This window comes from Pelodiscus sinensis, chromosome 16 (assembly GCF_049634645.1).
Source record: "Pelodiscus sinensis isolate JC-2024 chromosome 16, ASM4963464v1, whole genome shotgun sequence".
In the NCBI taxonomy this organism is placed as follows: Eukaryota; Metazoa; Chordata; order Testudines; family Trionychidae; genus Pelodiscus; species Pelodiscus sinensis.
The window spans coordinates 33028898-33045246 of record NC_134726.1 but is presented as its reverse complement, the minus strand read 5'-3'; the positions used below and the strand labels follow the sequence as shown (position 1 = coordinate 33045246).

Here is a 16349-nt window from a genome sequence, read left to right as displayed (position 1 = left end):
CAGATCTGGTCCTCACCAAAGGCTTGTGCTTTTGCATTGTGCAAACAGATTTGACTGAGCAATAACAAAGTTCCAGCAGGGTGGAAAACACCTCCATGCATCCACATGCTAGGTTAACTGTAACAAAGGGAATAATGCAGATACGGGTATCACTTAAAGATTTCTGGGAACCTACAACAGGGATGGCAGGGGACTGCAGGCCAGGACTGAGGGACACTGGCAGAGCACAGGTTAAGAAGGAGGGGCACTGAAAGGAGCTTCCACATCACCTTCTAGAACAGTCTGACTCTGTCCCAGTGTCTCACTTCCAAGAGGAGTAAAAACGTGTCTGGTGAGTCAAGCTGTGTAGAGCGTTAGCAGCACATAGTCGGGGGGCGGGGGAGGGGAAGAGGAGGATGGGGAGAGAAAAACCTACAAGTACTGCTTCCTGAGGGCCTCAATGTCCGAGTTGTCACTGCTGATCTGGGAGCGCTGGGTTTTCTCCAGCTCCCTCTCCAGCTCCTCACGGTGGGCGTTTTTCATGGCTTCGATGGCTGCACAGGACAGGAAGAGGATTAATGCTCTGCAGGAGGCAGTGCATTTACAACTAGCCCCCACCCCCCAAATGTGAATCACCTTGGTGAGTAATTTCCCTATTTCACAATCATTTTATTACATGGCACTGGCCATAAAGCAGCGAAAGGGCTTCTGCAAATCTTACTTTTTAATAAAGTTCAACAATTGCCTGATTCACAGTTTATTCCCTGAATTATGGGACTCTGAATGCACAAGGCCTGTGTTCGGGCATTTTAAATGCTCATAAGCACGAAAGAACGAAGTCACTGTGGAATGGGTAATAAATTAGCCCCAGCAATAAGTAATGTCTCCCTCAGATGGAACAGAAAACTGACTGGGCTACATCACTGCTAAGGGGAGGAACATCAGAACAAGAGATAGAGCGGGGCTTAGGGGGCGATTGATGGAGAGCCATCAGCCCTTGCCCCATATCTAACCATGCCCCAGAGCCAGTACACACTCCCCTGATTATATTCCAGGGTCCTTGTTCCTTTCACCCACCCTGGTCTCCCACCACCAGACTAGAGACCAGCTCCAGTGCTCTGGACTGATCATGCAGCACGTTGTCCACCCTGTCTTGTCCCGAGTGTTCCATCCATCCCATCATTTCCTCATGCATACAGATGAAGGATCCTTCCCTCACCCCCCATCATCACACATCAGTAGAGCAGCTACTTTGCTGGCCTCTTACCGGAGATGGTAGCGGCTGTTTCTTCTGCTAGCAGGCGATCTTTCTCCTCCCGCAGTTTCTCCAGTTCCCGTTGGTGTTGCCTCTGCAGATCCTCAATCTTCTTCTGATGTGTCTCTTCCATGGCTGCAAACCCTCGTTCACATGTCGCCTGAAAACGGAAGAGAACGAGCTGAAATTTACCTTCCTAGCAGAAGGTCTGGAGCGAGGGCCTTTCAGGCAAGGAGCCTGTAGCGAACACAAACACACACAGAGCCCCAAATGCGGGGAAGAAGAACACAGTGCACATCAGCAAACAGATGGAGAGACAGACAATGAAGGAGTAAGCACATAGAAGGGCCCAGCCCTGCCCTAGCCAGAGGGCAGACTGGCAGATGTAGGGGTTCCTCCCCAGCTCTAATACTACTGGGAAAGGAGTGCCCAACAGCTGGCCGAGGGGAGGGAGGGGAAGGGAGTTCTATTTTCAAAATGCTCTAGGGCCTGAACCAACACCCACTGGAGTGAACGCACAGACCAGCATGAACATCAGCAGGGTTGGCATCAGGCCCTAACTGAGTGAAGGAAAATGTATTTAACACAGTTGCATCCCAACCATCTCTTTGCTAGCTTCCTATCTTCTGCTGTATCTACTTCCAGAGCCTTGCTCTCCCCATCTCCCCCATCTGGGCAGGAGTTCATGCCCTCCTTGCCCCCACCAAGCTTCCCACTCTCCCCTCAGGCCCCTTCGCTTCCTTTGTGCGCTTGCTGCTCTCTGCGCTCAGGACAGCTTCACGCACCCAGGAATCATTCTCATGTTCTCCCATCCCAAACTTCTCTGTAAAGGAGTGGCATGTGGTGGTAAGTGCCAGGATGTTCTGCAGGCCAAGACTCGGATGCACCAACAGGCATGTGTAGGGGCTGAGGGTTGGAGAACCACTTGATATGCTGGGGAGGCATCAGAAGAACCATGTGTGAGGTCTCTGAAGTCATGAGCGTAGAGCCCGTTTAAGCTGCAGCTACAGTGCTCTATTTGGGTGAGGAAGGAGGTTACCGGCGAGTTTGCAGAGGATGGAGCTGTCCTGTAACAGGCTCTCACCAGACTATCACTTCCTCATTTTGAAAAGCAATTAATTTTGTGCTTTCCAGTCTCTCTTCAAAGCCCGAATCTCCAGTGCAGGCTACAGAAGTTGCAATTTAGGGTTGCAACTACCACTGAAATGGTAGTTTTTATCCTGAGGCATTTTTCATTTTCTCTGCCTTGTTCCTTGCTAATAACTCAGTGCCATAATCTATCTGGACTTGGCTGACTGAGTATCAAGGTGAGGCAGCCTTGCTTTGATAACATTCTTATCTTCAGTCATAACACAGGGAGGAAAATTGCAAAGTACTTCTCAACATTGAGTTGTAGGTACAGTATTTATTCTATTGCAAATGCATTGCTGTAAATGCACAAGTCTGCACCCAAGAATACCCAACAGTATGCTCAAGCCTATATATGTATTAGTGAGATTTATAAAGCTCTCCAGTGTGCTAAGGAGAATCTCTCTCTCTCTCTCTCTAAGTGCCTCAGTTAGCTTTCTAGTAACCAAGATTAACATTTTATTTTTGTTTCTGTCCCCTGAATATCTCTGCCCTTCCTCAAGACAGTTCTGCCAAAGGTTACTGCTCTATTGTTTTTCCATCTGGCAAACTTCAGGTTTCCAGCAGTCTCCACCAGGGAGTCAGTTTGAAAATCGCTGAGGCAGTAAGGTCTAATGGCAGTTCGAGTTTGGAAGCAGTGAAAAGGCTACTGTGGGATGCATAACAGAAAGAATTGTTTGTAAAGCAAGAACGCTCCTCCCTGGCCCTATTTGAAAAACGGCATGTTGCCTGACACGCTGATTTCAAGGTCTTTTTAGCTGGAGTTTGGAACAGTCTGTGGAAGTAATGGCAACAGATACCCACACTTGTGCATTTCAGAAATGCTGTTCCTGTCCTTAACACTCTGAGCTATCCAGACTCCTTGCCAAATGATGGGTTTGCTTTTCAGGAGAAGGCAGAGAGGCTAGGGCAGAACTACCTTTCTTTCCAGGCTAAAAATTCCATGTATCCAGAAGCTGGCATAAACCCTAGCCCCCATCTCATGCTTCCAACCCTTCCAGATTGCACTGTGCTCTAATGCTGCTGCTGGACTCTGGCACGCTCCTTACTTTCATATCTCTTTGCTGACTCGGAGGGATTACTGCTCCCTTGCAAGCGCCTCTGGCTTGCTTCTGCCCACGAACCTGGGACCTTGCTCCATATTCAACCTGGAAATTAGCTGGAGCACTGTTTGCAAGTTCATATTTCACTGCTACAGAACGAGCTCCCAGCTGGAAATGGTCTCAAGTTCAAAAATCAACAGTCTTTAGAAGCTGTAATGCAGGGTTCTGCTTTTCTAGCCAGCCCTGAATGATGGAGCATTCAGTGTAAAGGCATTTTGTAGCCATTGCTCCTTTTCCTTCAGACTTTGTTTCTGTACCTACTTCTGGGCTCCAACAACTGTGCACTGTTTGTTATGTAAAAAGCTGCTGGAAAAAAACAGCAACATTGGATTTCCCTGTTAGCCACATAAAGCCAAGATTAGTATTCATTTTTTGTCTCTAGAACTTGTCCTCTCTTACCCAGCCAGATTCCCCCCTCTTCCCACAAATCTGTGTTTTGAGAGCATACATGTACATTCCTCATTAGGGCTCTGAAGGCAATGGCGCTGGATGGGGACTTTGATCAGAATGGAAGAGACAACTCTGAAGTTGCTTTTCCCGGAACACATGAATCAGGCACGAGGGGAAGACTCTGCAATGTTCATGTTTGAGGTGGCTTGCTTACAGTGTGACATTATTACAGCCATTTTGGAGCCTGATTCCCACCACTAAATCACTAGCAGTCTGTGTCACTGTTTCCAATCAAATAATTCTCTCTCATTGTGCTCAAGTTGTTGGTTTTTTTTTTTAAAAAACAGCTAGGTACAAGGGAGTGGATGCCCTAAGTAATACATCTAGAATGCATCCCTGCACAGAGAAGGGAAGCATGGAGAAAACGAATGTGCACAGAGAGAGATTTTACAGGTCATTTTAATTGGTTTAGTTTCTCTTAACTATCCTAGGTCTTATAGGCATTGTTGTTCCTTAGTCCCTGCAGGAGGAACCATATGTCCTACAAGGGCTTCCCAACAAACTGGAACATTGCATTGATAGGAAGGAAGGGTTATTGGGTAAAATTAAACGTATTCAAAACCTTCAGGTTCTCAAAGTCTTTCTGGTATTTTTCCCTCAGTGCTGAAGCATTCCCCTCCACGTGCTTGTTCTCCAACTCATCTCTCATGGCATTCATCTGGGCCTCCAGCTCTTGAATGCGCTCTCTCAAACCGTGCATGGAATTTAACTCATTCTCAGAGATCTGCATCCTGCCCTCAGGCTGATCTGTTGCCCACACTTTCTGGTCACTGGTTTCAGGCCCTTCGGAAGGCAAGGCTTCTGGGTGCTGCCTCTGGTAATTGTCTAGTGTTTCTTGTAAGCGCTGCAAGTTCTGGTTGTAATGCTCCTGCAAAGTATGCAGTTCCTCGTTGTGGATGATTTGCAGTTCCTTTATCTTGGCCTGGAACTTGTCCTCCAACATTTGCATTTGCTCAAAGTGATATCGCTCCATGTTTTGCTTATCTCGTACGATGGCATCAAGTTGATTTAGGCCCTCTGTCCTCTCTGCCTTCAGAGTGTCCTCTGTCCTATTCAACTGTTCAATCACATTGTGCATCTCCTCCTCATATCGGCCTTGTAACTCACACAAGTTTTTGCTGTGTTTGTGCTCTTCTTCCTCCAAGAGCCTTCGCTGATTGTCCAGCTGAGACACTTTTGCCTTAAGGTCTATGTTCTCCCTTTCAATGATAGCTATCATCTCGGCATATTCACTCTGCTGCTTTCGAAGCAAGTCTTCATATTCCTCACGAAGGGCGGACACGGTCTTCACACGCTCTTGACACAGAGCATCCATGTCTTGCAAGGATTCTTTGTAAAACTTTAGCTCCCTTTCATACTCAATTCTAACTTTGCAAGCCCCATAACAAACCTGAGCCTGGATAATTGCATCTTGAACTAACAATGATGAATAGCGCTCAAGACCTTCCATGCACATATGATATGAAAGACTCTGAGCAATTTTTAGGAGCTTTTGGCAATCTTGTATGGCTTCCTCAGGGGATAAGGATAGTAAGGCAACAGATATTTCTTTAAGAACATTTGCTTTTTCTTTTAGTTGTTGGGCAAGGTCTTCTTGAATAGTAACAAGAGCTTCACTACTATGGTCTGGCAAACCACGGCCCTCCATCGTCTTGGCTGAATCTTGACATGGTATCACCTTGAGGTGGCTCCTATCCCAAGAGGTTTGGGTTCTTTCTGAAGCATCTTTTTGAATTTCCAGTGCTTCTGAAATTTGATGCATAACCCTATCAAATTCAGAAGTCCTGTATGCTTTGATGATTTCCTCCAACATGCATTTATGTTGCTGGAGAGCTGTTTTGGTATTGTGGAGGTCTTCTTCAATTGTTTTTAACCTCTGATGAAAAGACTCTCTCATTGTCTGTGCAACAAAACCAAGTTCTGCCCTGATCAACGTCGCATCTGCTACTGTGTGGACAAGGCTTTGGGGAAAACTAAGGCTAACGGCTTCTGTTTTGCCTCCTTCCTCTTCTCTGGTGCCCAAGTGTTTTCTCAGTTCCTCCACCTGGCTCCAAAATTCCCCTTCCAGAAGCAGCTTCTTAGATAAGATGTTGGCCAAGGCAATTGCTGTATGTGGAACATTTGCTGGCTCTAAAAAAACCACCTCAGCTGTCCCATGAATCTCTCTGAGAATCTGGGAAATCTCTGAACTTACATTTTTCAGAGATTCTGCTATTTGGTTGATCAGGGAGGCTTCAAATGCTATCCTCTCAGAAAGCAGTCTTAACTGGTCACCATCAGACATTTCAACTGGCTGCTGCTGGGAAGTGAATTTCTCTTCTTCCAGCAAACTCCCTTCTGCAGGTGGTGTTTGAGCCATGCAGCTTTCGCTCTGCTGATAATCAGAGGAGATGGGCGTCCCTTGCAAGACCTGGACTGCATTTGACAAGGTGCTTTCCATGCTGGACAGAGTGGTAAGAATCAAATCTCTCTCTTTCTCCTTGTCAGAGTTGGGTAAAGCTCTTAGTTGCTCTCTGCATTTTTCTAAGCAGATCAGGGTTTGATCATTTTTCACTTGGAAGTCTCCCAGCTCACTGACATGATTTTTTATCATTCTGAACTTTTCCTGTCTCTCATTTTCTAGCTGTGAAACCAGAGCACCAACTTCAGCCAAGCTGGCTTGGAGTTGCTCCCTAAGCTGGGACTCTGTAAAGGCCCACTGATTGTGGAGGGCTATCAGGGTTTCCTGGTTATGGCCTTGCTGGCTCTCAAGCTTCATGGTCACATCTTTGAGCTTTTCCTCCGTGATGTAAAGTTTGGTTTCCAGGGAATGGATGATTGAGAGATAAGTCTCAGGGTCAGTGCTTCCTGAGACTGGGTAACCAAGAGCTGGTTCCGATGTCATGCTTTCCTCAGACAGTGACCTGTCCTGGCTTGTGTCTGAAGATGTGCTACTAGTCCAATTTTTCTCTGACCCATCTGCATGGATGTATTTTTGGCACTGGATGTTTGAGAAGCGAATTCTTTGCCTTTTAGCTCCTAGGGTTCCTGTATCAGGCTTCACTAAGGCTTTCTGCTGTGGCTCTCTGTCTTGAAGCTCTGTAGACTTCAACAGAGACTTAAGTTCTTCAACATTCAACATGGTTTGCTCACCAGCCTCTCTCTGGCTGGTCTCAAGGCCTTTGTCCTCCTCCTTTAGTGCATAATTCAAACCAAGAAGCCCCTCAGAAGCTGGCAAGTCTGGAATGTGACTTTCATCAGCATCAAGATTAGTGCAGAAGTCCTCCACATCTTTAGCACACGGTACTGAGTCCACATTAGTTAACTTTTTTACAGCATCTTCTTTGGCTTGTAACCTTACTTCTGTTTCCTCTAAACTGCTGCCAAGATCAGCCATTTTAACCAAAGCCTCATTGAGGTCTTGATCTTTCTTTTCAACAATTCTCAAGTGCATTTCCTTAACGTGTCTCAGCTCTTCTTCCTTTTCTTCCAGCACCTTCTGTGCGCTCTGGAATTGATCTGATACTTTCTCATACAATTGCTCCAGCTTATCATAGTTGCTCTCTTCCATTTTCAACTTTGCTTGCAGCTTGGCAACTTCATTATCTGACTCTTCAACCTGATTCATCAGTTCTTGGAACCTACATTTGATCTGATCTCTCTCCCGTTCAAGTTCCTTGATGTCCTCAGCAAGCTTCTGGATGCTGGCCTCCTTCATCTCCAGTTGCTCCTCTAGCTGGTGGACAATCTCACTGCCTTCAAACTTGGCACTGAGTTTCTCTTTCTGAAGTATTTCCATCTGCTGCTCATTGTTTTGAAGTTGATTCTCATACTCGCTGGCCTTATCCTCCACCTCCTTCAAACTCTGAATTAAAATCTGCTTTTCCTTCTCACAGCTTTCCAACAAAGCCTCATAATTCTTCTGCAACTTTTCCTCCATTAGGATCCGAGCCTGTTCGCTAGTATTCAGCTGCCTACTCAGGTCTGCTATCCTGTCCTGGAGCCTCTGCACTTCTTTCTGGTGGTCCCTCTGTAAAGCCTGTTGCATTTCAAGATCCCTCAGCTCCTGCGTCTTTTCCAGCAGCAGCGCCTCTGCATTCTTTAGCTTTTGCTCACTTGCTTTTAACTGGGAGCTCAGAGTGGTCTCACTGTGCTGCCACTCCTCCAGCTGCTCTTTGGCTTTCTCCTTCTCACTCTTTAAGTCGCTCTTCAGCTTGGCCAGAGTTTGCTCTTTGATGGATAGCTCAGCTGCAGCATTACTGAGCCTTGCCTGTAGGCTCTGAATCTCAGCTTCATGATGCCGGATCACATCCTTTGCCTCACCATAGCTACGCTTCAGTGACTGGATCTGCTGATTGATCAGCTCCTGACGCTGGCACTGAGCTTCCAGCTCACTTTGGAGGTCTTGATTGACTTTATGGAGCCTCTGCCAGGCACCCGACGGTGAGGCTGCCACCTCGGTCTTAAAAAAATTAATTAAATACTAAATTAGTAATACTTGAGTCCCAGTTCTGAGTGTCACACCTCTGGCCAGGTCTGGCCATAGGAAAGCTCCTTGGATTGTTTTGACTGCTACCCACATGGTCCAATTTTGGAAGGTTTCTGTTCTTGGTACATAATTTTTTTTTAACCAACTTTTTTTGTTTGTTTGTTTGTTTTTTTAAAGGGAATGATAGCGGCTTCTGATGAACAGAAAATACACATGATAACACTGAAACAGCTCTAAGGTAACAGGCTATGAGAAACAAGTAAAAAAACCTAAAACAATGGAAAAGGAAACAATAGGAAATAAAACAGACAAAAGAGTAGGAGGGAGTGAGGACGAGAAGGAGGGAAGGAAACAGGCTGGGGAGAGAAGAGTGGCTCTATTTAGTGTGTTTGTTTAGTTGGTGTGAAACAAAAAGTGCACAGTTGCAGGTAACAAAGTCCTTCAGAACAAAAACAGTAACAAAGTGAGGCTGAAAGTAAATGACATCACTTCCTGCCAAGCCACAGGAAGAGGAGATGGCTGCCATAATGATGTCATTTCTGTTATGGCTAAACAGGCATCTTCATCTGATTGCTCATCTTTTAAAAAAAAAATCTTATTACTAAAATCTTAAGAGTAAGGAGGAGCTAATCTTTCTACCTGTAAAAAAAGACAAGTGAAAGGGAAAACACAGGTATGATGAGAATGTAAAATAAAAACAAACAAACCTTTGTGAGATTCAAACCAAAGTAGTGTAGCATGCAAAGAGAAAACTCACAAAGAGAGTCATGCATAAGTCGACAGAAATTATATATCTTTAAGAGAAATACACAAATGAGAAGAGGCAAAAGAAGCACAGTGTTAAGCCTAGGAATTTGGCCTGCATTGCTGTACTCTGTTTACTGGTAGGGAAAGCCCACAGATGTGACACTCAGTTATATTACATTAAAGTCATGCTTAACACCAAAACATGCAAGAATGTCCACCCCGGAGAGGTTAGTAAAGTGACTCCCTCCCTCACCAGCACTGGAAGACAGTTCAGGTATCGAAAAGAAAAAGCGCGAGTGCTAGCGCTTTCCCACCCGTTAGAATTCAAAGGGTTCAAGATATTTCTATTGTGATTAAACTTATCAGCAAGAAATGTCAGAGGGGGTTACAAGAGCTCAGAAAGGGCTTCAGTGCAAGGTGCATGCGTCGGTACTGGCTATTGTTCAACAGCTTTGATATGATTAAGAAATGTGCAGATTGCTTGAGGCCAGTCTAGAGCCAACAATGTTCATGCCCATGAAAGGTATCTGTTAAAGGGTAAGGCCTGGGCATGGACAAGACCTTAAAAATGCAGGAGCTCCATTCAGGTAAGCACTCTAAAGTGTACTCAGACTTTCTGGGTCTGCAGAGTAGTGCCGAAATTAAAGATCCATACATTCCACTGCAGGGCCCATACAATCATTTAGTCTGACCTCCTGTACGACACAGGCCAGAGTAGGTTTCTAATATAACAGAGCATAACTTTAAGAAAAACATCCAAACTTGATTTAAAAACTGCTAGTGGTGGGGCACCAACCATGACCCTTAATAAATTGATGGTTGACCGGGAACAGGGTTCTTGCTGGACTAGAAACACTCAATTTTCACATGGAATTTTGGCTCTGCTCCTTCCCACCCGACTTAGGAAATACAAAGGCAGCCATCAAAGGCAGGGAGGGGGAAGACAGACATTTTCAAACTCTTAAAAAAGGTTTAAATCATGGGTTCCCAAACTGGGGGGCGTGCCGAAATTCCAGGGGGAGCACAAGGTGACTCAGCCTCCCCCTCCCCAATCAAGTTTTGCTGCTATGGGGGAGTTGGGGGGAGGAGGAGTTTCAAAAATCAAAAAAGGGAGCGTGATGCCGAAAAGTTTGGGAACCACTGGTTTAGATGAAAAAGTGGGCTGGTTGGTACTATATTAGAGCTGACTTGCCCCCACCAGCTGGGGTATTTGATTCTTGCTCTTAGTCCTAATTTCAAAGGCACTAAGGTCAACTCAGTGTCAAGCATGGTGAAGCAGGTTTTGGTAGCCAATTTTGTGCTAGTCTACTATTTGCTAGGCTCCAGTCTCAGGGAGGTAGGAAGCTGCGGTTGGTCTGTTGTTGGGGAAATGTGGGATCCTGCCCAGGGCCTATAGCCAAAATTGAACTGCTGCCATAACAGAAGATCAAACACAGACTAAGAGGAGGAAGCTACAGCTGCAGATAATGAAGTGGCAAATCCAATGGACATTTGGAAATCTGCTAATATACACAGGAATTGTCTAGCTTTCTTCTTCCCGCCCCATTGGAGGGCCCCTCCAAGACCTTTATCCCTCCCCTACAAGCCCTTTTTCTTGTCAGCTCTTCTACTTCAAGGGGACTAAGTAGAGCTCCCAAGTCTGGTCGGCAGTCGCACGTTGAGAGAAGGTCTCCCCACTTGGAAACTGATGGTGCTTTCTCTGCAGTGCAGGTGGCTACTTTGCTAGGCCCATTTAGTTTTCGTCCTGGAAGGATCTCCACTCATTTCAAACCCTAGGGAATCCCTCCCTCCTCAGAGACCCCAGTTTGCGACTCCCTCCTTCCAGACAAACACTGCACAGGAGGCTCTTTGTAGCTCCTCAGTGCAGCTTGAATTGTAAGTCCTGGGGCAGGGACTGTGTCTTCCTATATATTCACACAGCAGGGGCCCTTAATCCTGACTGGGGCCTCTGAGCCTTCCCATACTACAAATACCAACAGATAAATCCCTCTCAGCCAGAGGGGTAACCGGGCACACATGGTGCTTCTTGCCTTCCTTGGACTGAGCCTTTTATGACAAACTCAGCCCCTTCCCTTTGTCTCCCCTCCCCACTACCATGTGGCTATGCAGAGCACAGCCATTAGCCAACTTGTCCCACAGCACATTTGACCATACAGAACTCAGCAGCTAAAACTCCACCTAGATCTCAGGAAAAGGAATTCTTGCTGAGCCAGCCTGCTGCAGCTCCACAGGCTTTGCCTTTTCTTTCAGGGGCACTGCTGGAGACTTCTTGAGCTGTATCTAAGAGCCTATCAGAGAACGGGGAGAGAATAGCTGCAGCTCCTCTCTCCTTTCCTAACTGCTCCAAATGCAAGTCCAGGCCTGGTTCAGAGCCACCAGCCTTTAATACAGCCACTGTGTTCCCTAAGAAAGGCCATGTGGCCAGAGGAGAATTTAGAGCCATAAATGCACAGGAAAAAGGAGATGGGACTCTGTGCACACATCAACATCTGACATCCAAGTGAACTTTGTCAAGGTTGCATCCACAATGCCTCTAGGGTTCATTTTCCTTGAGTGGAATCTTAGGGTACGTCTAGATTACATCCCTCTTTCGACAGAGGGATGAAAATTAGGCACTTCGAAATTGCAAATGAAGCTGGGATTTGAATTTCCCGTGCTTCATTTGCATAATCACATAATGGTGCTCTTTCGAAAAAGTGCTATTTCGAAAGTAAAACCATGGTCTAGATGTTTACAGGAACTTTTGAAAAAGCCTTCTGTAAACATCTAGGCCATGGTTTTACTTTCGAAATAGCACTTTTTCGAAAGAGCGCCATTATGTGATTATGCAAATGAAGCGCGGGAAATTCAAATCCCGGTTTCATTTGCAATTGTGAAGTGCCTAAATTACATCCCTCTGTCGAAAGAGGGATGTAATCTAGATACAGCCTTAGCGGCCATCATATCTTCTGTGTCTACACACAAATGCTCTTTTACGAAGCTGGGAATGGATGATGGCAGCATTTAAGACAGGCTAAAGACTCTTGGGGCACAGTAGGTTTTGTACTGTTCTGGTCCATGCTGGATGCACTCACGAGCACCCTGGACTGAAGCCCGACAGGTTCATTTGCAGGTGCAGCGATAGATGGGAGATGTTGCTCTCTCGCTCTCCTACCTGCAACACGTAACCTTCCCTGGCACTCTGCTCTCTGCCCAGGGCCACCTTCAGCTGGTCCTGCAGGACCCGGTTCTGCTCCAGGAGGTCCGACGCCTCCTTCTGACTCTGCTCCAACTGTTGGAAATGGACAAAGACAGAAGCCTAAGGGCTGGCTGAGGAAGCATAGGAGGAAGTGGTTCAAAAGCACTCAGCATGGAGCTCTCTCCTCTTGTCCCTCTAGGAGTTGAGCTTTATTTAATATGACCAACCCTCCTCCCTGAGACTAAATACCCCAAACCTCAACATTGTGAATTTAGTTAACGCTCAAAGCTCGCTGAAATGAGGGATTAACAGCACTGGAAGGAGCCAGGCATAATCCAGACAAGCTCTCCTTCCCCCCAACCACAGCTCATTTCTGACTGGCACTGCTCTTGGCTAGTCCAGTCTTGGGCCCCTCAGAGCTCTGTTAATACACTTTAACTCTGACCTGCGGCAACCGATTCGTGTCATACCAGACATGGGGCGCTTCAAGTGAGCTGAGCTTCCTATCCCTCCTTTAACTAATTTATGCCATCAACTTTCTTTTCGGTTTTCAGCAACACAAGACTGCTCATTGTAGGTGGCAGATAACCAGAACCAGCTTTGTACACTTACAAGGTGTGTGGGTCAGCTGAGCTGTGTGCACATGTGTGCGCGCGCGCGCACACACACACACACACACACACACACACAAAATCACACTCAGAATTACAAGGTCAGAAGCGGACACCTGATTTCAGAGAGCATTAATACACTTGGACTGGGTTCAGGACCTGCTCAGGTCACCATGGAAGGCTTGTTACCAACCACCACAGCCTCTGGGCTGGATTGCAAAGGATCCCCATTGCATTAACTGTCCTTCCAGGAGACGTGGAAGCAGGGAAAAGCCAATCAAATTGGAAGAGAAAGGGAAACACCAGGGCTACGAGCCTGGTCCCTGTATTTCCCCCAAAGGGGCCCTATAGTGTCCACTTATCCCCTTTGCTCTTAATGGAGCAATACAGTCAACCTGTGACAACCTTCCAGCTGCAACCTGCCCTGGTGTAATGTGAGGGCCCATTGCCACATAGACTAAAGAGCCCTTTGGAGCCAAAACCCTGGCCTGCTCCCTACTCTCATTTTACCTCCTTCTCCAACAGCGAGGTTAGCTGCTGCTTGTGGAGCCCTTCATCTCTGTCATCTGGGTGAGCCAGGTGCAGGGGCATGATGGGGATTTGCTTCTCCTCACGCAGAGGGGTCGTCTCCACCTGGTGCCATCGCTGCTCAATCTCCACATGAACATTCTGTGGCTTCACCTCCCCCGTGAGGGGCAGGCCCGGGATCCTGTCCACCTCCATCCTCAACATGTCCTCTGGGCCTGCCCCATCAACAGCATCGATCATCTCAAAGCGCTTGCGTCTCTCCTCTCTCCGCCGAGCACGCTCCCGTTCCAGCTCCCCGGGGTCTGTGTCCGAAGTGCTGTGTTCCCTGGGGAAGGCTGCGGAGCTGCTCTTCGAGGACTCTGCCGCAATGGCTCTTTCCTGCGCCAAGGCTTGCTGAATGGGGCGGAACTCAGCCCAGTCAAAGGTTTTGGAGCGCCCCTCTCGCCGGCGCTCCCGGGCACGGCTCCGCTTCTGCTCAGGGTCCATCTCAGCTGGGTCCAAGTCCTGCTTCTCGTTTGGCTTTGGACAGGTCTCAAAGGAAGAGCTGGTTTTGCTTTTCTCTTCTGGCAAGGAGCTGTGAGGACAGAGGAGGAAAGAGAAACATCTGTCAGCCCTCTAAAGAGATTCAGTCCCATGCTCACACTTGGGCCCAGAGAGCCACTGCCCAGGGACATGACCAAAGCCCACTGAAATGCCACGTGCGTTCCTGGGCATCCCTCTCCCACCATCATTGATGCTCGTCATGATAGCTGGAGTTAGGCCAGGAGCTAATGCTCTCCTTTCCCCTTGGACTCTGTGTAGGAATTTAGTGCTGACAAAAGGTGCCAGGGGGTAGCCCTAGGACACACAGCCCTTTAGTTTATCAGCAAAGTAGGGAAGCAAATTTCCCCACCCTGTCCCCTCACCAAACACACCCTGCTAGCAATGAGGGGAGTACTCTCTACGCTGCTCTCATGGGACTTGGACTCCTTCGTTAAGACTGTTGACGAAGGGTCCAGTGGCAGTGCTGGGATGTGGGCACTTGTCCACTGGGAAGAGAGCTGAGGCCAAAGCAGCCACCCTCAAGTGCTAATTTTATCATTAACACCACAGGCAGGTTTTGAACAGCACATCCCCTTGGAGCCGTCCAGTCCACCCCCCCGTGAAGCCCTCCTTCTAACCAGCAAGAGCCTTCCACCCAATTCATTTAATGAAGCCACGTGTGTTCACCGCAATACTGCAACTGGTCACTACCACAGCCATTCTGGGATGTAGTAGCTTCAAAAAGGCATGAAGACGGAGACTGATATTCCGCAGCAAGAGCAGAGGAAGCACAGGGCAGCACATGACCATCTGAGAGGGATTGGTAACACCTTTAACGTTTTTCTGATCTTGGCAAAGGCTCTCCATCTACAACCGTTTCACCCAAAAACTTCTCCAGGCTACACTGTGCACCAAACACACTGGCCCCTGAAATTGTAACACAATAGTCCTGGACTCCTAGACCATGTGCTCTTATGCTTCCCCCGCTGGACCAGCAGCAGCCCACGAGCTGCGCACACTTCTGCAAATGTTACTGATGATTCCAAATGCTCAAACAAGTAAACAAACCAAAGGAAGCAATGACCCTCTAGTGCCGAGATAGAGGGGAGTGGAGGTGGTGGTGGGGAAGATGAATGCTTGTCAAGCAGGAAAGGGTAAAGTCAGTAGGGAAAGGAAATGTATTTCCAAGCTTCTAAGGACAGCCTACATAAAGTCTGGGATTATTCAATAGAAATATAGACATGCCAGCCTTATACATGCAGATTAGAATAAAACAAATAAAATGGCAATAAGCCAGCTCCATGGAATGATTCCCACAGAATAACTCTGGAGGATCCCGGAGGCATTCACTCACATCTTGCTGGTCAGAGAGCCCCAAGTGGTGCCATTTCCCAGTAACTGCACCCATGTGGTTGAATTCACCTTCTGCTTGACCAGCCTTTCCTACCTCTGCCCTGATCTTGCCCCTTCAAGCGACAGCATGCCCACATCTGTACTTAGCTAAGTACATTTGTGTTCCGCCAACTTGGATGCATCAAGCTGCCTAGCTTTCTATGAAGGGGTAGTGAAGAGAGCCATCAAGCCTCTGTACAGGGCATTCACTGCAGCAAACTAAAATTAATGTGGTGCCCTAACCTGGAGGGACAGGTGTGAAGAGTGCCAGTATTTACAGCTGGCATGCCAGAAGAGGACTACCTTGGAGTATTTACAACAAAAAGATTCCTCCCCAACTGTGCCCCACCTAAACTCATTACACTCCATATGTGCACATACTCAAACAATGCAACATAAGGAAATGACTCTGCATGGTTCCTATGCTAGTATCTTCCGATGCACTTTTCACCCACCACCATCACGCTACAGGCTCAGGTTGGCTTAATTTTAAGACACTCTTGCCATTTCAAGTTTGTCTTTGAAAATCAGCCTAGAAACACACACTTCAGCCTTGCCCCCTTGCAACTAACAAAAGAAACTTCCATATTGCACCATGATGGAATTGCACCATTCGAGTTCAGAGCCAATTTTGACCTTCTTGCTTTGAGGCTAGATGTCTCCAAAGCAAACCAGTCTGGTTAGCTGGTTAACACAGCAATTTGAACAGGAGTCATTGTCTTGAAACTGAACAGGGGTTGAGAGCCAAGGGAATCCCTGGACTCTTAGCCACTGCCAGAAGTCTGAAATGATACAGCTCTGATCCCAGATGTCTCAGAGACTTGAGAATGTCCTGTTGCCATATCTGTTATCAGCTTATTTCCCCTCTGCGCATTCCAGACTGGCACAGATTATGTGTCACGTAATAGGAACAGCATTTAGAAACAAATTTAGGAGGACACAGTGACACTGATCTAGAAGATAAAAAAAGCCTTAGAACTGCCCAACA

The 16349-nt window shown here is 47.1% G+C and overlaps 1 protein-coding gene across 13 annotated transcripts in view; it reads right to left on the bottom strand.

Annotated features, from left to right (window-relative positions):
- Positions 1–16349, bottom strand: part of MPRIP (myosin phosphatase Rho interacting protein) — a 191260-nt gene that overhangs the window by 20335 nt on the left and 154576 nt on the right. For 11 of the 13 annotated variants that reach the window (XM_075899715.1, XM_075899718.1, XM_075899719.1 and 8 more), the window contains 5 exons: positions 13430–14021; positions 12285–12401; positions 4478–8356; positions 1247–1394; positions 416–533 (listed from right to left, as the gene is read on the bottom strand). In XM_075899715.1, coding sequence (XP_075755830.1) covers positions 416–533; positions 1247–1394; positions 4478–8356; positions 12285–12401; positions 13430–14021 — 4854 coding nt within the window. The remainder of the gene's footprint in view (positions 1–415; positions 534–1246; positions 1395–4477; positions 8357–12284; positions 12402–13429; positions 14022–16349) is intronic. The other 2 variants (XM_075899728.1, XM_075899727.1) reach the window with 1 other exon arrangement.